This window comes from Adelges cooleyi, unplaced genomic scaffold (assembly GCF_023614345.1).
Source record: "Adelges cooleyi isolate 19-005CV unplaced genomic scaffold, UGA_ACOO_1.1 ACOO_flye_CR_arks_rails_tigmint_CR_PRNA_574, whole genome shotgun sequence".
NCBI classification, from domain to species: domain Eukaryota; kingdom Metazoa; phylum Arthropoda; class Insecta; order Hemiptera; family Adelgidae; genus Adelges; species Adelges cooleyi.
The window spans coordinates 3,394,504-3,420,601 of record NW_026096268.1 but is presented as its reverse complement, the minus strand read 5'-3'; the positions used below and the strand labels follow the sequence as shown (position 1 = coordinate 3,420,601).

At 30.2% G+C, this 26,098-nt stretch overlaps 2 protein-coding genes across 5 annotated transcripts; one reads left to right on the top strand and one right to left on the bottom strand.

Moving 5' to 3' along the window:
- Positions 1-197: 197 nt before the first annotated feature.
- Positions 198-14,373, top strand: LOC126842758 (alpha-tocopherol transfer protein-like). 2 transcript variants are annotated; one of them, XM_050579892.1, is made up of 7 exons: positions 198-335; positions 10,464-10,644; positions 10,760-10,925; positions 11,019-11,271; positions 13,272-13,382; positions 13,446-13,548; positions 14,021-14,373. In XM_050579892.1, the coding sequence occupies exons 2-7, from the start codon at positions 10,488-10,490 to the stop codon at positions 14,164-14,166; spliced, it is 936 nt and encodes a 311-aa protein (XP_050435849.1). In that variant the 5' UTR covers positions 198-335; positions 10,464-10,487; the 3' UTR covers positions 14,167-14,373. The 2 variants fall into 2 exon arrangements, with proteins under 2 accessions (XP_050435849.1, XP_050435850.1); XM_050579893.1 differs by lacking the exon at positions 198-335 and adding an exon at positions 9,051-9,367.
- LOC126842755 (acetylcholine receptor subunit alpha-like 1) lies at positions 14,028-23,238 on the bottom strand. Of its 3 annotated transcripts, none has more exons than XM_050579888.1 (8): positions 22,328-22,510; positions 19,557-19,764; positions 18,905-18,949; positions 18,715-18,824; positions 17,883-18,063; positions 17,019-17,479; positions 15,973-16,558; positions 14,028-15,040 (listed from the first exon to the last, which is right to left on the bottom strand). In XM_050579888.1, exons 1-8 carry the CDS (start codon positions 22,336-22,338, stop codon positions 14,855-14,857), a joined length of 1,788 nt encoding a protein of 595 aa, XP_050435845.1. In that variant the 5' UTR covers positions 22,339-22,510; the 3' UTR covers positions 14,028-14,854. The 3 variants fall into 3 exon arrangements, with proteins under 3 accessions (XP_050435845.1, XP_050435847.1, XP_050435846.1); XM_050579890.1 differs by lacking the exon at positions 22,328-22,510 and adding an exon at positions 21,062-21,123; XM_050579889.1 differs by lacking the exon at positions 22,328-22,510 and adding an exon at positions 23,026-23,238 and having other exon boundaries at positions 14,029-15,040.
- Positions 23,239-26,098: the final 2,860 nt, after the last annotated feature.

The following is a 26,098-nucleotide window of genomic DNA, read 5'->3' as shown; positions in this document are numbered from 1 at the left end:
CCAAAATCATATACATACATATATCCGGAGTGTTGATTGTTTTTTGTTATTGTTTTAATTGAATATTCGTGCACCATCTTCGGATACTTAAATATATTATAATAATAACGATGATGATTGGATTAAAAAAAAACTCGTTTACGCGATCTGATCGTTGTGTGAATTCAAGGAAAACTGGTAGAATTTTATATTCAACGGTGTTGTGTTCCTGTACTGGTAAAACGACGCGTTCTTCGTCTGTTCGGATAATAGTAGTCCATCCGTGAGCTCGGCGGCCAGACAGTTTAGTTTCCACGGCCCGTGGCTGATGTCGGATTGTTTTTCTTATTGAACAGGTCAGTAAACCTTTTTTTTTATTTCCACCATCAAACATACATACGGTTTTGTTAACAAAACAGCCATACGGTGTACAAATGCGTTGGTCGTTGTCGGAACAGGACAAACAATAATACTATTTGTTATTATTAGTGATTGTTACTAAAAAATAAAAAAACAAAATAGTATTTTTGTAAGGATAACTATATCAGCCTTAACTTATAAAATAGTTGATTTCGTTTTTCCGTTAGTAACTCCTTAGAGGGTTTACCAGATAAACATAGTAAGATAAATTATTTATTGTAAATTAATTAAGTTAATTATCAAATTCCTAGTGGGTTAGTGGGACATTTTTGTAAATCTCGTTTCAGTCGGATGAGGAACAGGAAACTATTAAACACAGGAAAAAAATCGACCGGTAATATTATAAATGTTATATACTATCGGTTTAAAACATGTATGCATGGCTTTAATACATTACAGATAATTTATCCTTTATTAGGTAGGTAGTCAGTTAGTTAAAACTTAAATCTACCGCATAAACACGTTTGCGATGACTGCAGATAAATGCCAGAAAACAAGTATACAACATGTCCTTAAAACTAGAAGGTAATGCACATAAATTATAATTGAATTTAAAATAACCTACAATTTCATTAGTTCAATCCATATTACTTGCCATATTACTTAAAAGTAAAAACCATAAAATGTGTGTCAAATATAGTAGCGATTAAAGTAATAAATAATGTGTTACTCTATATTGTTAAGGTTTTTTATGACTATTCGATTGATGATTGGTTATGGAAATAAAATGTTTGTGTTGCTATTAGTATTTATTTTATTGTTCTTTTTCCAATTAAATGTATAGGGTTTTTTCTACGGCGGATAGCATATTAATATTCAGTGCTAAATTTTTAAACATATTTAGTTATCTGTGCATTTTATATGAACACGTCCAGGGTGCACCCATGTTGTTGCTCCATTCTGGTTTTGTAGATTTTTAAAAAATATTTGCACCGTGGCTGATGAATTTGATTCCAATTTTATAGGAAAACGCATTTTATAAATTCGTTAAAATAATAAAGAGAACATTTTTTTTTGTAGATATTTAATTTTGTCCATACATTTTTTATTAGCATTAAAAAATGTAATTAAGTGTTTTTAATAATCGATACAAGTTAAACTATCTTACATTTTTTTATTAGATTGTCTTACATTGTTCTCTAAAACAATAACACTTTACCCAATTATAAAACTGATGAATATTTTAATTTTTTTATTGAATATTATTATCGTATTGACTGTATTGTTCATGTAGTTTTTTTGAATTAATTGTATAAAATATGTTTAATAAGACATTTGTTAACAAACATACTATGCTTTTTATTAAACCAACGTATATCAATAACAAACAAATAAAATATAATATCGAATTGTAATTGTAATTTTAATTACAAGAACTGGTTACCGGATTTAGTTGTACTAACGGCATTGTATTTTATTCTATGCTACACGTTGTTTAATGTAAATAAATATAAATTATGTAGTTTATGAAACATTTTTTTATCCAATCTATACTAAATAATGCTAAACTAACTATGTAAATTATCCATTAAAATATTCTTTTATAAAAAAAAACCAGTGTCACAATTTAAACGTAGGTATTATACGTTTTAATATTTATTTAAGAATAATAATTTCGGTAATGTAATTATAATGTAGTAATTTAATAACTTTAAGTCCTTGCAAAAATTACAAGTGGTTTTTTCTTTAATATATTTAATAATAGCATAATTTAAAAAGTTAATATATTATGTTTCCTTAAATAAACAACCACAATTATTAAATAGTTTTTTTTAGTTAAAACAACTGTTTTACTCGAAGATAAAACAATTTAAATGGTTGTATTAAAATATACATGATTAAAATGGTTGTTGTTGATTAAATATGATAACTTATATTAAAATATTAAATTCAACCGGTTTTTTGTTTTTTTGTAAATTAGAGAACTATTTAGCATTATTTTTTAAAATGTTTTAAGCAATTTTAAGTTCTTAAGGAGTGTCTCACGTGCGTCTTACATTTGTAGCGGTATCATTGGGATTTTTCATATTATCAATAGTTATTTATCTGTTCAAGGTTTGTTATTAATCATGTTTTTCTTATTGTATTTTTTTAAACGATATATTGTGTACATAATACTGAGCTACACAATGTGTATAGTATTGCAGTATTTTAGAATGAAGACAAAGCTATTATTTGTACAATGTTATGATTTAACTGAATAATTTCATCAAACATGACATGTTTGTTACTGTGTAATATGTCATGATATTATAACAGTACATTCATTTTATACACACTACAAAACCAAAATGATTTTTTATTTTGAATTTGTAGAACGCCTAAAATTATAGAGTTAAGTGCTAAATAGAGTTAATAAAAGTTAAATCGAGTTCGTATAACAATTATTGTAAGTCGGAAAATGTTTGTCTTTGGTAAAAAAATTAAGGGTATCAATAACAAACGTTTGATGTAACATACAATTTAGTATGACTTAATGCTATAGTACTATTCGAATGAAAACCATGAAATAATAAATTACAGCTACTGTGTATACTTCTGGTTAAGTGTGATTGATAGTTAATAAAAAAACTGTGCGATTTCTTATCCAACGGTTCAAGAAAAAGTTATGACTTTATTATTATTATTATTAGACTATGTTGGCTGTAAACAAAATAGTTAATATTTACAAGAAAATATTCAAATAATTTGCAAAAGAATGTGACGCACATAACTGGTACCTTTAATTGAATAACTAATTTATAGGCATCTTGTTTAAAACAACATACTATGTGGGTTTTCTCACATAGAATTCAGTATTATAGTTATTTTTATTTATCGTTTCCTTAAATATTTTAATAATGAAGGATTTTTAATCGATGCCTAAAACAGGATTAAAAGTAGCTTATAATATTATGCAAAGTTTATTTATTCATATGACGCCCACATATTTTTGAATTATGAATACACTTCATTGCTTCATAGTCTGACGTAGTACATTTTGCAGTACATTAGGTTGGCTTAATATTAACAACCAACGAAAAAGAATATTTATTACGGAGTAAAAAATTGTCAGTATTTTATCTAAGAGGCATTTGCAATATGTAAATTTAGTTAAGGTTAAATAGTCATGCCTGTTTACTTATTTTTTAATTTATTCGGTGTGATTGCGAATTTTTAACGAAAAACTACTTTCGTGGATACATCTGTTAAATAATTAAAAAATGATATATTGGAAAGCTTACAACTTGTCATGGCTAAAACATATTATTTTGTTTTAATAAACTGAGTTATAAACATCTATAACTAAAAAAATATATATATAATCTGTCTTTTGGATACCACAGTAGGGTAAAACAAAAATATTTTTTTTTATTTGAAAGTAGATATTCTAGAAAGTGATTTTACATTTTAGTCTTTATTTTCAATCAATTTTAATCTTTCCACTGACGCACTAACTAACTATCTGTTGAAATGGTATACTTTGTCGGTATAGATAATAAAATATAAAGACTATGGTATATTTTATTTTATAGTTTACCTATATTATAGGAATGCAATTGATATAATAAAGTATTTTGTAAAATAACATGTGATCTTAAACACTAATAAATTATATTATAAAATGTCATTAAACAACATACTTGTGTAATTACTAGTGTAATATAATAATAAAAACATTTTTAGTCCGGAACAATTTCTGAAACATTATCCAGACCCTTGCTATTTAGCGGTTAGGTGACATTACAAGCCTTATAATTACCCTTGACCTCTTGCATGTAAATAGCAAGACAGGTAGTATGTTTTCGTTTATTTATTTTAGCTTCGATGCGGAAGCTGAGGAGATATTGTTTTTACTATGATGAATTTACCCTAAATATATATTCTATGCCGATGTACCGATTTCTTTATGTAACAAAGCTATAGATTATAAATTGTACCTGAAAATATTTTTTTGAGCCAAATATTTAATATTCACGTCTTATCCTTCAAATCGAAAAAATCACCTCAACAAATTTACACATTTATCCATTTAATATTACGGTGTGCTATAAATTTTGGAAAAGAAGTCGAAATACTTCCAAACTTGTACAGGATATTATTTTGTTATAGTACTATTGAAACAGAACCCAAAAAAATGTCATAAACCCTTTCTCTTAATTTTTTTTTTAATTTGAATTATTATAATCGCGAATTTGGGACTATTAAGCTCAGAAAGTAAGTTTGTGGTAAAACTTTTTTATATTAAAGAAAAACTGAAAAATTAATAATTATTCCGCATTATATTAAGATTTTGGTTTGTTATAATATTTAAATCAACAGTACAATAAGTATCTGAACATATTTTATTATATTGTTTGATAACGATATGGCATGTTGGTAACAAAGACAATGTATTATTATTATTATTAGGAAAGATAGACGATCGACCCTAGTACCACAGATTGGATAAACTAATTTTATCTAATATAAGCTAATACTAAAAATACAATAGTGGGTGTATTGCTAAACTAAAAAAACAATCATTAGGTGGAACAATGTACACCGCGACTTAAATTGAATCAAATTTGTTAAACAAATTGTATAGTACTTTAGAACTTTATAATACAAATCTGTTAATTATAATTTAAAAAAAAAACAATTGCTAGAACACTAAACTGAATTTCTGCCGAATTATTTTACTAACTTCTAATTCAATTATAATTTAAATAATGTGAATAAAATAATTTAAAATAAAATAATAAAATAAAATAATTTGAAAGTGATAGTATAAATTTAAGTAATAATAATTTCTAAAAAACTGTGAGTTATAAATGAAATGAATCTCGCATCGTATCATAATATAATTTAAAACATGAATCACCAGATTTTAGAATTTCTCACATCCGAGAAACGTCAAAAATGAGTTTTATATTAGAACAATATAATATGTAGTATTGGGAAGTTGTGGAAATAGTATAAGTACAACGGACTTTTTTGTTATATTTTAAGTAAACTTGTACTGACTATTATTAATTATTTATTTATCACCTAAATTGTTGACAAGAATATATATGATAAATTTACTGTCAAGCAGTATATTTTCTATATCGTGAGTCATTTAAAATTTTGCGTATTATATTTTTGCGTTTTTCGTAATTAAATTGAATATATTAATATAATTATACGGATCTTTTAAAATATGTATAAATTAGCATTTGTAATACAAATATAATGAATCAGTATACGCTGTACACATTGGTAGGAGAGTCAAAAAGTTTTAGTACTGCTTTGTCCGTGAAACATATTCGTAATAACCATATTTATAATATAATTCTTGCAGAAAATGTATATACAAATATTAAATTCCGACATTTTATAACCACAATAATAGAAAATAATTATTTTATATGTTGATGAGCAAATGTAATGTAATAAGTTTATTGATAAGTAGTAATCTTATCCAGTAGTAGTACAAATGGAGTCAACATTTTCTTTCTTTGCAAATCTCTGTCTATCAGTATTTCTTTATTTACTCCATAAATTTATCAATGACTTTAAATAAAACATGATAAATTATTAAAAGTAATTGACTAGTCAATAGTGAGTTTCAGGCACAGACAAAAGTATCGAGATTACGTATAACTAGAAAATAAAATATTTTACCCGGACCACTTTTCAATATAAACATTAAAATTCTGAACACCTGTATAAATTGAAACCTAACCAGTTACAAGTTTCGTAAGATGTTTTTAAATTTTACAAACGAAAAATATTGAAATGGATCGTTTTATTTTTTCAAACTGGTGTGTTATTTGACTTTTGAATTAACATGCATAATATAACACTTCATTACCATAAGAATAATTACAATTTTAGTAAAAAAAGTATCATAACAACAACTAGAGATATGTCGTTTGCATAGCCTGTGAAATTGCAACAACTTAATCTATTAACACGATTTAAAAAATAGTAAATTATCTTAATCTTGATCTCTTTATCTCTTTATTTTAAACACTTTGATACACATTTGAATATTTAACTCGTGTATTAATTTTTTAAAATTAATATTGTGTTTATTAGTTACATAATTTGCATGCATCGTATATTTTTGGCGATGAGTTATTGACATAATATCTTGTTTTCTAGCTCTTGCCTTGTATACATGAATCACTTCCAGTCAGTTACAATAGTATTTTGGTTTTTGATAACAATGTTAGTGTAACATATTTCAAATAAATAATATATATTTTTAATTTTATAAAATAATAATAATATTGGGTAGACATCATAAGCGTGTAAACAACGTATAGCTAGACACTAAGTCTCAGACAGGAGTGATTGCTAAACGATTGTTCACTCATTTCCTGAGCATAATAATATTATGAAGTAACTTTGACCTTGGACTTATTTGTACAACTAGTTTATAGCCGAATAGCGGTTTGTAGGAACACGTTAATTTTGATGTACTCGTTTTTAGAGTGACTTAAAAGTAAAAGTTTCAACATTCACCGAAAACATATTTTGATTGACGCAGAGCCTAGAAATTATAAGTTATATTTATTTTTAGATAACCTATTTAATACAATGTGTAGCCGTCTATAGAAATATATAGATAATCATAAGGCCCTATGATCGCAAATAGCCTCTTGAGTCTTGTGATTGATAGAAACTTATATAAACCATCTTATAGGTAAAGCTGATGGACATCTTACAGAAAAACGTATATATTTTTTACCAGTTGATCATTTCTTATAAAATATTTTGTATATACGTTTGTAGTTAATAATTACTATCATTGATACATATTAAATATACATAAGAAACTTTTTTTTCAAATTAACTTAAAAAATCAATTATAGTACCTTGGGTTTTATTAACGGCGTGTTTACAGTTTCTTTATGTTGGTCACATTAGGTTTGGCATTTTTATAAAGTAAAAAAAAACAAGATTTCCTAAATTTTTTATGTAAGTATCGTTTAGCTATATTTTTTTTTAATTTTATTTTGTACTGAACGTGTGACAAAGTCGTTTGTATATTACATAAAGTTTAAGTACAGCATATAAGTGAAAACTTTTTTTGGTTGTTTTTAAATAAGTTGTATTTTCTGTGCTTATCTTCTTCATTTATTCATTTGTATGTAATTTTATAAACGATTCGGAAGGTTGCTAAATTATGATAAACATTTTAACAATATTTTTTCCATTACTAGTAGATACATTATATTTTTTAAATACATTTTCTGATAGTATGTTATATTACCTACTATGAAGTATTGTAGTTCACAGTGGTTACTTATTTCGATACACTGAAATTAATCTATATAATATGTAATGTTATTATATCAGTTATTGAGAAATTACATTTTCACTAAAAATATAAAGAAAAAACGATTACGCGATTAACCACGTGTCGTTGAAACTGACAATACCCGTTAGCTGATAACACATGTTAAAGATAGTTATAAATTTACCAGTTTTGTCATAAAATTAGCCGTTACTTATTGCAGACTACGTTTGATAATTATGAAAATAAAATGACAAATATCAGGTGTTACGTGAAATATTATATACGTGTTATTATTGTATTAATTAATTATTTAATTATATTTAAAAGCAGCACGTATTACCTCAACTAATCTACACCCATACTGAAATAAAATATTATTATAATACCCAAAATGTTAGTTAATAGTGATAAAACACTTTGAAATATTTTTTTGACATGTTTTTTTATGTTTAAAAAAATATTATTAAAATAAAAAACTATATTTACATCATATTTAAATTATAAGTAAAAAATTGGAAATATTTTCATAATACTTAACAACGTATTGTATTATAAACAACAATTTGTAAATAATATTTTTAAAACGTTAAATATTTTGCCAAAACACGGGGTTAAAATACTAAAAAGTATTAACATAAATTATTTGTTGAAAACATTTTAAAAACACTAATATTTGGTTGCTGTATGAACACTAGAGATAGGACTTAGGTACTGAATTTTAAATCATCTTGGGTTGTTGCGATTTTGGCAGACAAAATAAATCGAGGAAAACAATAACGGTACAAAATACGTTATAGAACTAATTGCTTACCATAATAATTAGTGTCGTTGGCAATATCATTACATGAGCCGGATCACTTAACAAAACTTATAATAGACAATTACAGTGTTTGCATTCACACTAAATAATTACAATATAGTCAATATTACCATGTGTTTGAAGAGTTAACGATCTACCAACTTATCGATATAGGTTAAATCAGATGGTTCCCTGTGTCGGATATCGACAAAATATTCTCATTGTTCGGCTCTGCTGTTTCCAATTCGAAGAAATTCTCATACACACAACAATTTAACATAATGGGTCCTATGTTAAGCATACAGTTCTCATGCGCGACATGTTCATTGATTTCATTATAGATAACTAGTATGTGGTTAATAATGTTAATAGTAGTATGAGCGACAGCATAGAAAGGAAAACAATTAAAATCCGACTTTTCCCGTGCGCTTACATCATATTGTCTGAACACGAACTTTGTCTATTGGGTTAATGATCCGACGAAACTCGAAATATCGGACTGGTTTGATTTTCTCTCTTTCTATACTAAAAAACTTGCATAACATATCGCCGGTTTAATGTGCATAGTAAATAGTGGAAATCCTTTGCTTTATATCACAGTCAATCGTGTGGTATCGACAGTTGAAGTGTCCTTTAATCCAAAAAGCTTTAATAATCCGTCGGTTCTATCGTCAAATTTATCTTAAAAATTGTTCACAGCACTCGAACAAAAATTATCGTTTTTTTAATTTATACACTTTATTTTTTTTGAGCTTTTCATCGGGAAAAAAAATTGATTATCTAAAAATAGTTTTTTTAACAGTGACACGTCCAATCAAAAATATACTTTTCTCGATTTTTGGTTTGCAGTGATAATACGACTTAAGTGTAGTTGTCAATACAATATTATTGCGAAGAAAACTTTTAGCTATGGCTAACGCGTGAGTCATTCATTTGCTTGTATGTTTAATTATTATTTTAGTTTTGAAGGTAAACTCTTACCACGTGTTTACCGATTTAATTATAAAAATTAACATTGGCTCGTTAAAATATATTTTATAATGAGTTTGAAAAATACCTACAAGTATGTTGTTTGTATCGATCGATGGAACAAAATTGTAAGCTATAAAAGTTACCACATTATTATCTATAATAAATATTTAACTAGGTTCTTCATTCAAAATAAAGCCACTTTCCCTCAGCAACTTAGAAATTTTTTTTAAGTTTGGTCGAAAATATTTTGATGTATAATTTTATCAAATTATACTTTTAAATAAAAACTTGTTTGATTATTTCCCCACACTTTCTGCACGGAAATAATATACTATAACGATGTATCAATAGTTCATTTAATAATTATAATATTTCTGTTCCTATGTATCAATAACACATAACATTTCCTATGAATTGTATATTATTAAATTAATAAAATGAATTAACATATGAGAAATCAACGTAATACAATATGTACAGAACTAACAATATAATGTAAATTGTTTTGTACATTTATATGTATGTATATTTACTAAACAATGTTTTTTTTTTGTAAACTGTTGATACCAATATTTTTTTTTAATGAAACACTCAATTTGTATTGAAAACATATTTTACTGATGTTTCGAAAAAAATTTTAAATTAATAAAGACAAATCTGTTACTATTATAATATTATTAATCTATATATATTTTCTTATCATAAGTATTGTGTACATTACTGTTTTCATAAAATTGTAGTATTTTTTTTAAAATTTTTTTTTAAATAATTCTTATTTAAGAGGAGTGGCCGAGTGGGTAAGGCGGCAGTGTGTTAGCGCTCACTGTCGCCGGTTCGACACTCGGTCACAGGCGCTCCGTTTGCTGGGCGAGCAATCGTCCGGTAAAAAGGCACCGCCACCCCCTCTCCGGCGACGGATTGACGACCCGTCCCGGAAGCGAATTCGTCAAGAAACCATCTCATGATGGCAGCGTTGGGCCTTCATGGCCCGTTAAGCTACACGATGACGAAATAATTCTTATTAAAGTGTTTTGTTTTTTTTAGATTTTACTAAGTTGTACATGAAAAATGTCGGAGTTGTTGATTTTGCCGAATTCCCAAGAGGTAGCCAATCTGTACCACGAGTACGATATGAATCAATCTCAAGTGAAAAGAGACGTTGCTAACATCAGAAAGTGGATGACCACTCAACCACATTTACCCGAGTTCCCTGAATCGAAAAATGGTAAGTAATTCGCTATCTCCGTGTAAGTTGCCCGGCGTTTTCATAAAAAACAATATTTCCAATCGGTAATATTATTATTATAGTAGGTAATTAATGTATTCCGTGTACGATTTAGACGAGATAAACTTTTGGATCGAAGGGTTCCTTCGTCTGACCAAAAACAACGTGGAAAAATCCAAAAAGGCCGTGGAAAGCCATTTCCGTTTGAAATCACTATTCCCTCATGTGTTCGACATTCGCAATTTATCCGATTACGTAGAAAGCGATTTGTTCGAATACTTGTGAGTATTAACCGACCGAGCCTGCAGTATACCTATATATATATAGATACGTTTTTTTTACAATTTTCACATTGAACGGTGTACGCGTTTCAGGACAATGGTGATGTTTCCAAAACACACCCCCGACGGACTTAGGATAATGCACTACGGTTTCAATAACCGCAACGCTCATTTGTTCCGACCGGCTGAGATATACCGAAGGATGCGCATGATGTTAGACATATGTCAGCGCAAAGGAATAGACTTCACCGGCATACACGTCATCATAGACACGCGGTACGCCACTTTGTCGCACATCAGTCAGTTTGACTTGCTTCAGCTCAGAAATCTCATCAAACACGCTCAGGTAAGGTATATCCCGAATTGTCCTTTTTCCTTATCTCGAACTAAAAAGTTATTTAATCAGCCTTCGACTTTTTTAAAACGTCGATTAGGATAGTGAAAAATAGATCTAAATAAAATACAACATCTTATCGTTTTAATTGCCGTAGTATCAATACTTTTCGAGGTATGATGAAAAGTAGAATAATTTTACTAAATTTTAGTTATTCGATTTGGAGACGACTGTACAATACGATTTTGATACAAAAGCCAAAAATCTTCAATATTTTGCTTCTTCACTTCACAGCTTTATTTGCGTACCAAAAAACTGTAATTTGTTTCAAATTAAAAACAAAATACTGTTGTTAATTTTGGGATAGATGTTTTTTTAAATAGCTGACTCATGAAGTTATTGTTAGTTACAACATATACATATAACCACGTTTAATATACATATTATATCTAGATTTAACAATTTAGTTGTATCAGTTAGGTAGAAATATGTTACCAATTATCGTTGAATATTTAATTTTTTTACTTTTCATAATCATCCCAAGTTTTATTTTTAAAAAACAAGTTACCAGACAGGTAAAGTTTTTATGCGCATTTAATGATACAATGGCTAATGTTTTGCACTTCTACATAGTGTTTGTGTATAGCTAACACTTAATTATAATCACGCGATGAACTATTAATATTGTTGCTTTTTTAATATATTATGAAACTCGTTAAAAAAGTGGTTAATTAATTCAGCCGGCGGAAAACCAACTTTGTAATGTTACTTTGTTACATCCTTGTAATATTGATGCGCAATTAAACCGACCATTTAGTGTGAAAACAAAGAATAATAATTCTTATTAAATCTTGTTCAATGAGATAAATGTGCTCTCTGGTAGTAAATGCACTGAACGTTTTATAAATATAATATAATATTGTGAATATATTATGTATTTTTCCATAAAACGTGATTTATAAAATACATCTTAATTGTTGAAAAATATAATAATATTCATAATATTGTCAACACTAGTTACGCGCACTCATTGTCTATGTTAATAATGTGTACTATAATTTATAACGATGGTCCTTGTCAAGTCAATACAGTCAGTGTTGAGTTAATATAATTTTTATATATTTTCAATTAGAGCCAGATAAAGATAAAGAAGATACTTCGCTTCTTAAAAAATACACAATGTTAGTTTTATTACACAGTTGTATACGTAATAATAATACATTTATTTATTTTTACATGTAATTAGAATGTAAAATAAGTATTTAGTAAGATACATTTTTAATATTCCTTTCTTTATATAAAAAAAACAATATATATATATATATATATATATATATATATATATATAATATTTATAAATATTTCTTATTGTAGAAACAGACTCTAACTTAATTATAAGCAGATAAGCTTATTATTATCGTCTACTTATTATTTATTCTTTGTGTAAATATTGATCAGGTGAAGTGATTAACTAAATCAATTTCTATCTTGATAGCGTTGCGTTTACATGACATTTTTATTTAATAACCTGCCTGTAAAATTGATGGCTTTAAGTTATTTTAAATTTTATACGGTTTTACCGGCAATGATTTATGCACTTATCGCGGTTAATGCGTAAACTTGGGCTATAAGTACTTAATTACCGTTTTGTGTGTACAATAATTACTGGAAAATAATTATTGAAAATATTATGGTCATCCAAGTAACTCGCAATTTCATACTCGTGGCCAATACTAAAATAAATTGCTGTTTAATGTTTTTTTATGCATATTCTAAGTATATAATTTCGACTTCAAGGTTTTCGAATTAAACAAAAAAATAATGTATTTATAAATATACTGGTACTTGTATTGCTGTTTGTGCAACTCTAAAGTTACCTAAAACCACTATTAGACGAGTATCCTTCTATACAGTATTATTTTACATAGTTATATTTTTGTTTCCATTCCCAATGGCACTTTTTTGTTACACAAAAATGTATTATTTTGATGATCTTTAACGTTTGTTTACAGAAAGCCTATCCACTTCGTTTGAAACATACACACATTATGTTCCCGCCGACTTTTGTAGATCTAGCCAAAAGTATCCTGAAACCATTTCTCTCGAAGAAAATGTTTGCTAGGGTAATTATTGCGATGTTCTCTATTCGCGGAGAGACACCTATATAAAAGGTTTTTGTTTTTTAGGTAGCATTTCATAAAAATGTAGAAACCCTTTGGGACCATATACCTAGAGAGATTCTACCAGCCGAGTTTGGAGGATACGACAGTAATTTGGATGTGATAAAAGGTATATATATATATATTATTTGGTCATATTATGTGTAATTATAACTGAACATTTATGGTGGTATATTTTAATTTATCTACTCTTTATTTAATTATACTGATAATACGCATTAAAGAGTGAGTGATTGTTTTGAAACAATAAGTTAAATATGTGTTTGGTGGAACGATAGGAAAAAAAACAACGTTGAAGAACGTTCGTATCACGTAATTACGACGTGATTAATTAAAACAATTTATTAAAACGATTATTTAAAAAATGTTAATTTAACTAAGAAAGTTTTAAACTATGAAGAATTGTATTTGTTTTAAAAAATCAATTACATATTATTGTATATATATATATATAAAATATAATATTAGTTAGAGTAAAATAAAAATTTAAGAAGTTACAATAGTTAATTAGGAATATATAATACCATATTTTATTAGTAATTGAAATATAACATTATTTTATTTGTTTATTAACTTTTCAGAGGAATGGAAGACACTGATTTTGAAAAATCAAGATTGGTTCCTCTCGAATGTAAATTATAAATCAGATGAATCAAAAAGACCAAACAAAAAGAAAAAACTATTTTCTATTGAAAAACCAGCATTCAAAACCTTGGAGTTGGACTGAATCCACCATTAGAGTTAGTTGTATAATATATATAATATTAATTTTAGCCAAATACAAGTGATAATAAATATAAACATAGTGAGGAGTTTTAATATTTATATTAATATAGTACCTAATTATTCATTAAAATAAGTATAATAATGTAAATGGTGTTTTGAAAAAAAAAAACAATATTTATAATAATAAATCGATATTTTTGACTTTTGATTACAATATGTTTTATATCTGTCATATTGATTAAATATATCATTAAACAAGCAATACATCAAAGTTTTAACGCGATTATTAACTAGCATAATACACATAAAATTAATATTCGGCAGTCTGGATTCTTACGTTAAAAACACCAATAAATGCCGTTGTTAAAAGGAAATTATAAATAAATGGCACCGTAATTGGACAATAATAAGATAAAAATCTAAAATAATAGTATAACATGTTAAACGTCAACTGATAACATATATAATTAAGTGGTAAATGATTAATATGTATAATCATGGTTTTTTCACATAATAAGTCAATTATATAAAAAAAAGAAAATAAATGAAAAAAATATGTATAATACAAATTTAAAAATTAATAAAACTGAATGTATTTTATACATTATAGGATTGTTATCGTTTATAGTTTCGTATTCACTAAGTTTTTTATCGAAATCCATAGTTGAGCTTTGTAGTGTTATGTTATTTCATAAAGTGTTTTGTAATTTTCGTTTGGCAATTTTCGAGTAGATGATGTCAATAGGTTTTGTTTTGTCGTATAATGCTGGTGCTTGGAATACGATTAGGGCCGTTCCCAATAGACAAGCCAACGTGAATATCCACAAAAATAGTCGATCCAACACCATAGCAACGTATTGCCAATCCTCAATTATCTAAAAAAATAAAATGTAATATACATAAGTTTTATCTTAAATTAATTATACATACATAGGTACACTGATAGTCGTCCTCTGGATTTTGTTACAAAGTTAAAAATAAATTAAAGAACAGGACTAACCGCATGCAAAAAAATAATAGTTGAATCAACTATAATATTATTACGGTTAAGGGGATTGATAGCGGTCTGTTTTTTTGACCTTCTAGACCGAAAAGCCTGACAAAATTTCGACTTCTTAGGATGGTCCGATTTCAATTCTGTAAGGAGGGATTGGACTACTTTACTAGGTTATGTAGGAAACAGATTTTTGAATGTTTGCTTTTATTTATGGCAAAAATTTGTTTTTTAATATTAAAAAATTTCTAAATTAAATTAATTATATTATAATAAACTGAATTTTAATTATTGATATGTTACATGTATTATGATAAGGTATTTTATGTAGGTACATTGTACATGTTATTAGGGTTTTTTATTTTTTGTTGAATTCAGTGTTGTAACCTAAGGTTAATGATTGTAGTCAGTAATTATAATGTTAGGTTAATGTATGTTATTAATCAACAAAGTAACCATATGGGATGGTTAGAATAACTACATTATACATGATTACTAATTTTTAACTAGTCATAACTCTTACTATTATTGTTTTAAAATATTTAACTTTTCTTAAATATTAAGAGGTTCAAGTTACACGAAAAATGTATCTAATAAAGCTTTAGGGAGGTTAAAAAAAAATGTAATCACGATTACCAATTTCAAATGTAGAAACGGTTATTGATTAATTTTAATCAATGCTATTGCTTCGTAATCGAATGTGTAATTTAATAAAACAATTAATCAGTCACGTCCAACACGGCTGTCTAAGTTACTAGCTAATCGCGCCGCACCATTGAAGTCGCAGTCTTCTGGCTTTATTTGTGTGCTTACCTCGTCGAACTTGTCTTGGTTCCTGACGTGTTGAGCAATGAATTTGGCGTCCTGGATGGTTTGCATGGCAGGGTCGTGCCTGGCATGGTGGTCGACCGGGCATCGGGGGTGGTGCAGTTGATGGTGGTGGGTTTCGAACGTCGGACTGGTCAACCCGTCGTCCGTGGTCGTGGTCGGGCTGAACATGTCTTCGTATTCGTCTTCGGCATCGATCTCGATCGCATCGTCGTCTTCTTCTTCGACGCCCCCGTCGTCTTCTTCTTCGTCGGACGCCATGTTCACCACCGTATCGTTGGAGCTGGCCACGCCGCCATTGCCAACGCCACCGATGCCGCAACCGCCGTACCTGGAAACCGGCAAAGGCGGCGGCACCCCGTAGTCGAAACTATAACCACGGTCGTAGCCCAAGTACTTGTCGATCTCGGAAGGTACGTCGAAAACGCCTGACAGTATGCCGTTGTGCTTGTCGTTTTCGTCCTCGTCGATCGAGTCCTCTTTCTTGGGTCGACCGATGAACAGCACTTTGGGAAGCATCACGATGAACACTTTCACCACCCACGGTTTCATTTTGTGCGTCACCGGCGATCTAATAACATACAATACACAACGTTATTGTTTTATTCCCACTTACCTTAACGGTTTAAATGTTTAGTTTTCACGTCGAAATACCATCCCAAGTAGCAAAAATCATTTTAATACTAAACGCATATATATATATATAAAATATATTGTTGTATCGATATTTTTCAAGCTGTGTTTGCTAATGAATAAGTATAATGTTTTTATAAAATATATTTGCCTAAATGTTTTGTCTTAATAATTTTTAAAATATAAAAACGTGTTATTTACATCTTGATGTTTGGATGATGCCAATAGCATAATATACAGGTGTCTGAAAAAAATATTTGTATTTCTTCGGGAAATTTAGTTATGTACATAAGTTACAAAATTATGCGTAAGTATTATACATGAAGAAGTAAATGTTTTAAATCAATGGCGATTTAGTTTAGTATTCAGGTTAACCATTTCATTTGTTAGCGGCTTACCTGAAATTAACGTTTAGCACGGCCACGGTAACGAAGACGGACAGCGTAACCAGCACCATAGTGAATAGCAGGTATTTACCCAACAGGGGTACGGTGAGCGACGTGGGAGGAATGATTTCAACCAAGAGAAGAAAGAACACGGTCAGCGACAGGAGTATGGATATGCACAGGGACACCTTCTCTCCCGATTCAGATGGCAAGTAGAACACCAGCACGGACAGGAACGATATACCGACGCACGGTATGATCAGGTTGACTGTGTAAAACAGGGTTTTTCGCCTGAGCGTGATGTTGAAGTATATGTCCAGGTAAGGTTCTTCGCAACAGGAATAGTATTTTTCGTGCCGCACTGCCGGTACTCCCATGATGTCCCATTCTACCGACAGATAATAATCCTGCAGGTCTATGCCCACTTCGATGACGTCCGAATCAGGCGCTTGGGCTATATGTCTCAAATCCATCTACACGGGAGGGGAAAAATGCATTAAAAAAAAAAAAAATACATAATTTGTAAAAAAACGCCGAACAAAAACAATTCGTCTTGTCCTAAATAGGTCGGACTGAGTCCTATAGTTCATACAATACGATTGCGGTGAATATACATTAAATATACGTGTCAAAATTAACCAACTGCGGTGCGTGTCGTCACATCCAAATCAATACTGTGATAATAATATTAAAATACTTGATGAATTGTTGAAAACGACTTGTATACGTATACTCGTGTGTCTACTTCTTGTGTGAATCTCCCTCGTTCCCCCCGAGAATTTACCTTTGCGCACCGACCGATAAAGACTATACTTCGCAAGTGACGCACGCCGAATGGAAACCGGTCAACCGAGACAACTGCTAACTGTTTCTCACCATGTATCCATCATAAGTCCACGAGCCAAACTTCATGGAACAAGTCTGTTCGTCGAACGGGAAGTACTCGACGTCGATCTCGCAAAACGACTTGTAAATGGCCGGCGGCTTCCACACCACTTTGCCCGTGTAATGGAGTATCGCTTTGGTCATAATGGTCACTTCGTAGCTGCCGTCCGCGCTGTGAAAATATATTACTCCATTACTCCTGTGTGTTACTTAATCAAAACGTTACCGACAGAGGCTAATACTACGGGGGCGACATTAACGGGAAGTACCCGAAAACATCCGGCAAAGTTCAATTTTAGTGCCCGGGTATCGTACGAGAAAATAGATAGGGCCACTTTGAGGATGTGCGATATTCAATTTTACCCTAATCATTGGCCGAAATTTGTGGGGGGCTTGGGATTCTAAAAATCTTAAAACTTAAAATTAGTGGTACATTTATTTTTATTTCAACAAATCTCACACTAAAAAATAAATGTAGGTCTTTAGAAAAACACTAATTTTAAGTTTTAAGGTTTTTAGTATCCCAAGCCCCCCCCCCTCCAATTTCCGTCAATGACCCTAATAGCACCGGGAAGTAACGAAAAAAAGCGGAATTTATGAACTTTTCACGACCTATTAGGATAGATCAACTACTTGTTTTTTAGACAGTAAATGGATAACGTGTCGGTAAAATACAAAAAACAATGTATACACGATAGTTACACATCCTATTCTCTTTTATAAGATACAGCCGCGGGACCTAAACGGTAGTTTTTCCTGTAAAGAACATGCTGTTTAGGAATTGTCGAGATCAATGCACACACGATTGTACGGGTAAACATACTTGTTGTACAACACAATGTCCGGTAACCAAATGTGCTCGGAAGGCACATATAAGGTATCCACTCCGCCGTAGTCTTCGGGGTTCCATTTCAATTTGTAGTCGGTCCATTCCTAAACAAAAATCATAATTATTATTGAATATATACTTTACTTTGCTGGTCGAACACTCTAATAGTTATAATATATCTTACTTGTTCAACCCATACGTTTGTAGTCATTATTTGATTCCTCAAGTTCTATAACGTAAAAAATACATATCATATTAATTTTGTTTATAAATAGTAATTATATAGTAACGTGTACTCGGAAATTTAGTTTATTTTCTATACTAATTTTGCACGAACTCACAAAGAAATTTGGAAACAAAACACATTAAAAATTATTTTATGTATAATATTTGTTTTATGTATTAAAAATAAAACGTGTGTTATCATTAAGATTATGATATTTAGGAAACATTATTGAAACGTGTATTATAGTTAAAACTACATAAGGTATAAAAACTTTTTTTTTTTATGAAATATTATACACTTATATTATTTTGTGTGAAGAATGTAAAACTTGTTTCAGGTGGGCGTTCCAAGAGTAATTTTTGTTAATAATTTAAGTTGTCCAAAACAAAACTTTAATAAATAACCATACTTTCCGCAAACGTCGAAATGTTCATTACAATTAATAGAAAATACTGACGTTTCATGTTATAATATTACAATCTGACGGAAAACGCCCTATAAGCAATCTATATTAAAGGCGCATGGAAAATTAATTAATTTTGGTAGTGTGATTGGCATTTAAACGATTTATACCAATTATGAACCATTTGTATATTTATCAAGTACTCACGACTTCAATGAGCTGTGATAGTTTTATTCCCATTTTGACAGTCAATCGGTCCGAGTTATTTCCAACAGGTCTGATGAGTCTGTTGTAATTACTGAGGAGGTCATCGTACAACCGTTTAGCGTCCGGGCTACCGTAGACAGAAGCATACGGAATGGTCAAATGCGCCACAACGATTGCAGCAAACGCCGCAAAAACGGTTTTCATATTTCTAGTAAAAATAACACAAAAAGTCATTTCCGGCATTATAACTAATGCTTTTAATTGAACATATTTTTAGTATCTGTTTGAAATAGCCAATCTCACTTTTCGTTTCTTTCGATAGATGAGCTTTAAGCTTACTGTTTTCGATAAGGTTGATTATTTTGTAGAAAACTCTTCATTATCTTTATTCATGTCCAAACAGTGTTATTATTTTAGGCGGTATAAAGAGTGTTTTAATTTTCATGCTTAGTAGTCAAACAGGTTTTTATAAAAAAAATTACATTGGCCTTTTTAGATCCAAGGTACGGATACTATTAAGCGGTAAGTAATTTAAGAAAAATGAACATTTTTAGCTTCTTATACAAATTAGTTTTATAATTTTGATCATATACCAGAATTATTTTCATTAATTTTATTTCAACGGATATAAATCCAATAAAGTATACAATAAATTGATATAGCGATCAATGCACAACTGCACTATAATAAATAAAAATATGAGGTAAAATAAATACAGGGGTATAAATTAACAAGCTTTAGACATTTATCCTGTTTTTAAAAAAATATCACTTGTTCACGGTCATTTCATTTATAATACAACTTTCATTTGCGGTAGGTCTTATTGTAACCAAGGGAATTATTCAGTAATTTTTTTTCCAGTTGGAAAAAACTAGTACTACTCTATTATAATATAATATTGTAGAATGCTTTTTGTGGAGATCAGGTTTTTTTCAAGGAAATCTATTTAAATCCTAAAACCAGTTAGATACAATTGAGTTTATCACTTTTGTTTATAAATAAATATAAGTCATCTAATGTTTAAAGTGTAATATAATTTTAAAAATCAGATTCCATATTTTCAGATGCTTGTGGTACAAAAAAAAAAAAAAAATACTTGTTAACTTTATAGCAATAAACTGGTTTAGGGAGTGGTCGTGTTGTGTTCCATCAGTTACCATCACGAATATATATTTGATCGATAATAGACTATCAGAACTATTAGAGTAGGTACCCGTAGCAACACTTAACTTGTAGTTTACTAATTTTTTTCTATGAGGGAATAATAAAAAATTATACGAATGAACTCTTATGTTCTTGTAAAACTTACAGTACCATTCATAGTTCATAAAAAAATATACATAACAAAGGAGCCACTCCTTAAGAGAGTTGGTCTACTTTTTTGATGCTGAGACAACGTCTTAATTATTCATTCCACTACTCAAGTATTAATATTAAAAGATAAAAAATTAAAAAAGTAAACGTTGTCTAGAAAAATAAGAAAAAATAATATGTTGCACACGTACCTGCTATAATATTATGTGTGGTGAAACAATCTGACTGCAGTGTCAGTTAATCATATAAAATATAAAGGTAAATGTATAAATTGTTTATCTAATACTTATGTGATTCATTTATTTTTTTCTAACTCAAGTCATACATTATAGACGTAGTAATACATATTATGCATATCGTAAACGTGACAAGCGCGTTACGTAAACGTGTATTTGAAAGTGAAAATAGATCAAAATTATGATTATTTGACTGGAGGTTAAACTTAAATGATTAACGCATTGTGATCCTATTGTCTAAAAAATAAACTAATTCTAAATTGCATATTTTTACATGGAAAACGGTGATTTTCGAGGAACAACATGGAAGAAAAATATAAAAAATACTACATATAATAATAATTTTATTTTTATTTTTTTAAAGTTCCCCTGACAAAGTCATCTAAACTTATTGTTAGTATAATTTACATTTTTAGCGTTTGGAAAATAGATAACATAATTATGACATATATATATATATATATATATATATACACGGTGATTAGTTACAACGTTATAATAATAATAATGTGGTTCTAATCATGTGACCGGAATAGAAATATAGTGAAAACTATAATAATTATTTAGGAAGTTGAGTGTGATTTGAATAAGGTTTCAGATTTGGCCGGGGTAATATAGATTTAAAATTAGTTTATTTGTACATAAGTCTTATATTAAAATGTTTTCAAAATTATAGACACACCGGAGAGACCAATATAAATTTGATCATGTAAAAATTCAACAAAGGATATCATAATTACTTACATAATAGTTATACTTATTATTCGATATGTTCAACAGCATATTATACATAACGAAAGTAAGTAACAACGTACGCGTGTCTAGAAGGGAAACATAATAAGATCAGGCTTTTCTACTTCGAATTTTGGTAAGAAACCTGAAGGGTTAACCCATTTTCGGCCAAGGATGTATTTATTTTATGGTGCGCGTACGCACCGTTGGCCAGAAATGATTATGTTTAACATAATATAATATAATTAAATGTTATTAAGTACGTTGTATTAAATTTAAATATGTCCATTCTAATTGATAAGCTTTAACTAAATGTATTTAAAACTACGAGTGTATCGATTTTCAAAGTTACGCAACGCGTTCTAATGCCGTGATAGTGTGAAATGAATAAATATCGAACTGTAAAAACGTTGATAATCGGTTTTTTACATAGTTTAGATACTATACAAGTTGGATATACTTTTATTGAATTATTACTCGACTACCCACATTATATCCATCCAACAGCGGCCGAGAGCTGTTTTTTGAGTTTTTATCGGTACTCGAACGAGCCGTGACCACTTGTGTGATATTAATTAACAACAGTGTATCTGATATTGTGCGAATAAACGCGGGCACTTGCTGCGAATGGTTACCGCGAGAGCACTAGAAGAGTAATCGGCGTCGACTATAATATGTTGCCCTCCGAAGAGTAGGCCGCGTTGTTAGAGGGTGTAAAACAAAACCCTGTGTACTCTCTCGACGAGAAACCTAGCTGGTGCCTTTCGGTAATAGAGTTAAGTGGATGAGCGGAAACGGCGTATCTTATTACACGCTATTAAAGACTGCGCTGCGAGCGTGAAGGGTTGATAATTAGAAAACAAAATAAAACCCAGCCAAAACAGTTTTTTTTTTAGCTGTCAGGTACGAGGTGCGGGCGGGGGCGGGGGCGGGGGCGGGAGCGGCATCGAGGGTAAAGCGGTCCATCGCGGGAGGAGAGACCGGTATCGATCGCTTGTGTTGTTTCCCAAAAAGCTGTTTAACGTCCTCGCGGCGGGCTAACTAGGATTTTCGGCCTTAGGTCGTTTCGCTCAATTGTAATTACTGATTACCGTGTATAATCGATAATTATTGTTATTTATCAACAGCAACAAAAACTACCGTAATTGGTCTAGTCTTCAAAGTGCGTCTAAGTGCTTTCGACTTACTTATAGTGTACTGTCGCAGTCGCAGTTGTCACGTCGGTATTCCAATGCCGATCGACAGCTCAACGTCCGGGGATAAATCTTGGCCGTCGCGATTATTGACACCGTGTTCTGGTAGTCGCGTGCAAAGTTCATAAAAAGCTCATGTCGTTTTCGAAAGAAAAAAATAACACACACGGGAGTCCGCTTAGCGCGTAGGGCGTAAGTCCGCACGGTGTACTGATCTCGGTCGGTACGCATTTCATCCGGTATACACCCGGACGGGGCTGCAACGGGGGAGGGTCGGGTCGAACGGCCACGAAGAGTGCCGAAAGGCGGTCGACACGGTAGTCGATAAATAAATATACTGGTACAGTCGGACCGAGATACAACACAAGCCTTTGCAACCGCTGATCTCGGTGCGACACTGTAACGAATTTTCCGACGACATCCGCTTGTTTCGTTTAACATGTGAAATGTGTTTTTTATTATACATCCGAGTCCGGGCTCTATCAGATTAAGGCCAAAGACGAGGTGCCGGAGCCAACATTTTAAAAGGCCCCATCTCGACCTCAATATAGTTGTGTACACAAAATTTACTTTAATGATAGGTGTATATATGGATAAAAATTGTTTGTTTGGTTTTTCGTATGCACATATCCAAACATATTACATGCATCGTTCTAATTTTAGTATAATATGCACCGCCGAAGCAAGTACATAATGACGATAGCGCAGGAGAGCATTTTAAAGTTTTTCCTTTACATTTGTAATATATTGACAGTATTAAAAAATGAAAATATAATTTCAATTATTATTAAATATTATAATTTTCCAGAAAAAATGTTTAAAAATATATTTTTGGTGTGTAGTACTGTAATACACATAATATTGTGACGAATAGTTAAATAATAAATAATAGAAAGTATAACAATCAATCATAAATAACGAAAAAGAAAATTTAATTTTTTGATTTTCACAGTAAAAATCTGTTTTTGTTTTGCGAAAATGAATTTCTTTTGCTGAAAAAATAAATCGTAAATCCAATACTTAGCTCGTAGATAGCAACTAAAATATTTTTTTACCTTAATAGACCCCTCAGTTTATGGGCCCTGGGAACATAATACCTTCTGCCCCTCCCCTTTTTAATGGAAATTCAGGTTCTATAAAATCAAAAACAATCCGAGTCGAGTACTTGAATCAACTACGCTTTCTAAAATAGCAAACGTTGTCATTATTTAAGTTTTTTTATTTTATATATTACATCAAAAATAAATTATTAAGTTGTCAAATCGTTGCGTGACAACGTATGAACCATTAGACAATAGGTATTTATAAAAAAAAAAAAATATCAGTCATAATATATACGTCTTATGACATCAACTACCCACATACAATTACAATTACAACGTCACTCGAGGGGGGGGGTTTTTTGCTTCGGAAAAACGCAATAATAATGTTCTAAATATCTAATCTGCGGTTTGTCGGTGTATCTTTGATGTTTTTTTTTTTTTGGCAACGTCTATAATAATAGTTGTACCGTATAATCTATAGTGGCGACCGTGATAAGACGTACGACGTGTGAAACAGGAAGAGGAAAAGTGAAAACAACCGGCAGTTTCTAAGTGTAACAGTCAATCATAATATTCATAGTTATAACGGCCGATGCAACAGCTCCAAATTGATCTAACTGTTTCCTATAAGTAATAACCGCACTCGAAAATTATAGTTATTGACCACATTTGGTCCACAGCGTTGTTAGGTTTGGATTTTTTTACAGCTGTATCGTCAACATGAGTAAATAATAGTTGAGCTGTTAATGCTCAGGCCAAAATGCGGTCATGATGTATTCCGAAGTCGTTTTTAAGCGATTTGCGACTTTTGATAGCCACTATTTCACAGAGTGTCAAGCAAGTGTTTTTATTTTTGCTTTTTATAATAGATTCACTCCGAGTCGTTACACAATACATTTATATCAGTCAAAAGCTTGTCTCCAAAATGGCTTTCGTTTCTAGACAATCGTTTCGGATTGCGTATCGCGGTAGAAGTTTTGGTCGACTGTTGATTTATGTGTAATGTAAAAGACATAAAATACTTTATATTTTTGTGTTCAACGGAAACTTCGCCTGTGGTTTGCTATTGCTCAATAAGCTAATGGAATGATTCCAGTGAAAGAACTTGAAAATAATTTTATATAAAGCCGAACTCGTATTAATGTACTGAGCTATTTGTAGTTTAATAGTTACACTGAGTATGCGAAGAGAAAATGAGAAGAAATATTTTTTTAAACTCTGTTATTTGGACTCGATACAGGAGTTTAGATATATTGTTGAATGAATATGACAACTCTATATATGTATTGAAAAAAACTTAAAATATTAAAAATGTACTAATCTCGGTAGCTTTATAAATTTAACATCTTCAGTGTTTTTTTTTTTTTACTTGTTAAGGTCCTAAATGTAATGCAATACTAGTAAAAGTAATTATCTCTTTTCTTGAGAAATTCGATTTGATTCACATGTGTAGCAAAGCGCCAGTAAGTAGGTATATAGAGTTTTTATCCCTAGGGTACCCGGTTCGATTTCTTTCAAATCTGATACTTAGTGGTTAACTGTATTTCTGTTTTTCCTTTTTTTTTTTTGTGTATTGGTTTGTTTCTGAGTGATGGAAACGTTAGCACGTTAACTGTCAGGGGTCTCAGCTCGATTATTTAGGAACTACTTGAACTGTGTTAAAAATGAAAACTCTTAAAAGTTACCCTCTCACTCTAAAATTGGGAATCGTCCTAACAAAATTACTCATTTTTTTACTTTGCTCATCTTTGACTCGCTATAACTTCGGAAAAAATGTCAGATCGAATCGAGAAGATTCCACCCGCACTAGGGGGGGGGAACAAAATCATGTATTTGTTAAACGCAGTTTTAGGTTTTAAGAGCCGAAAACCGTACATAAGGTAGGGCTTATATGTACAATTTGTATATGTATGTAGAAAACTGTTATACGACCGTTCGTCGAAGAAGTGAAGAAAATCAATTGCAAAATTAAATATTCTTGAGTTTTTGTGATTAAGTAATCTCCGATTGAAAAGGATAATGAT

Coding starts and splice junctions, on each gene's coding strand:
- LOC126842755 (XM_050579888.1), bottom strand. Junction 18,950..19,556: donor TATCACAGCTCATTGAAGTC/GTGAGTACTTGA, acceptor TTTACGTTATAG/AACTTGAGGAATCAAATAAT. Junction 18,825..18,904: donor CAAACGTATGGGTTGAACAA/GTAAGATATATT, acceptor ATTTTTGTTTAG/GAATGGACCGACTACAAATT.
- LOC126842758 (XM_050579892.1), top strand. CDS start 10,488: ATGTCGGAGTTGTTGATTTTGCCGAATTCCCAAGAGGTAGCCAATCTG. Junction 10,926..11,018: donor AGCGATTTGTTCGAATACTT/GTGAGTATTAAC, acceptor TACGCGTTTCAG/GACAATGGTGATGTTTCCAA. Junction 11,272..13,271: donor ATCTCATCAAACACGCTCAG/GTAAGGTATATC, acceptor GTTTGTTTACAG/AAAGCCTATCCACTTCGTTT.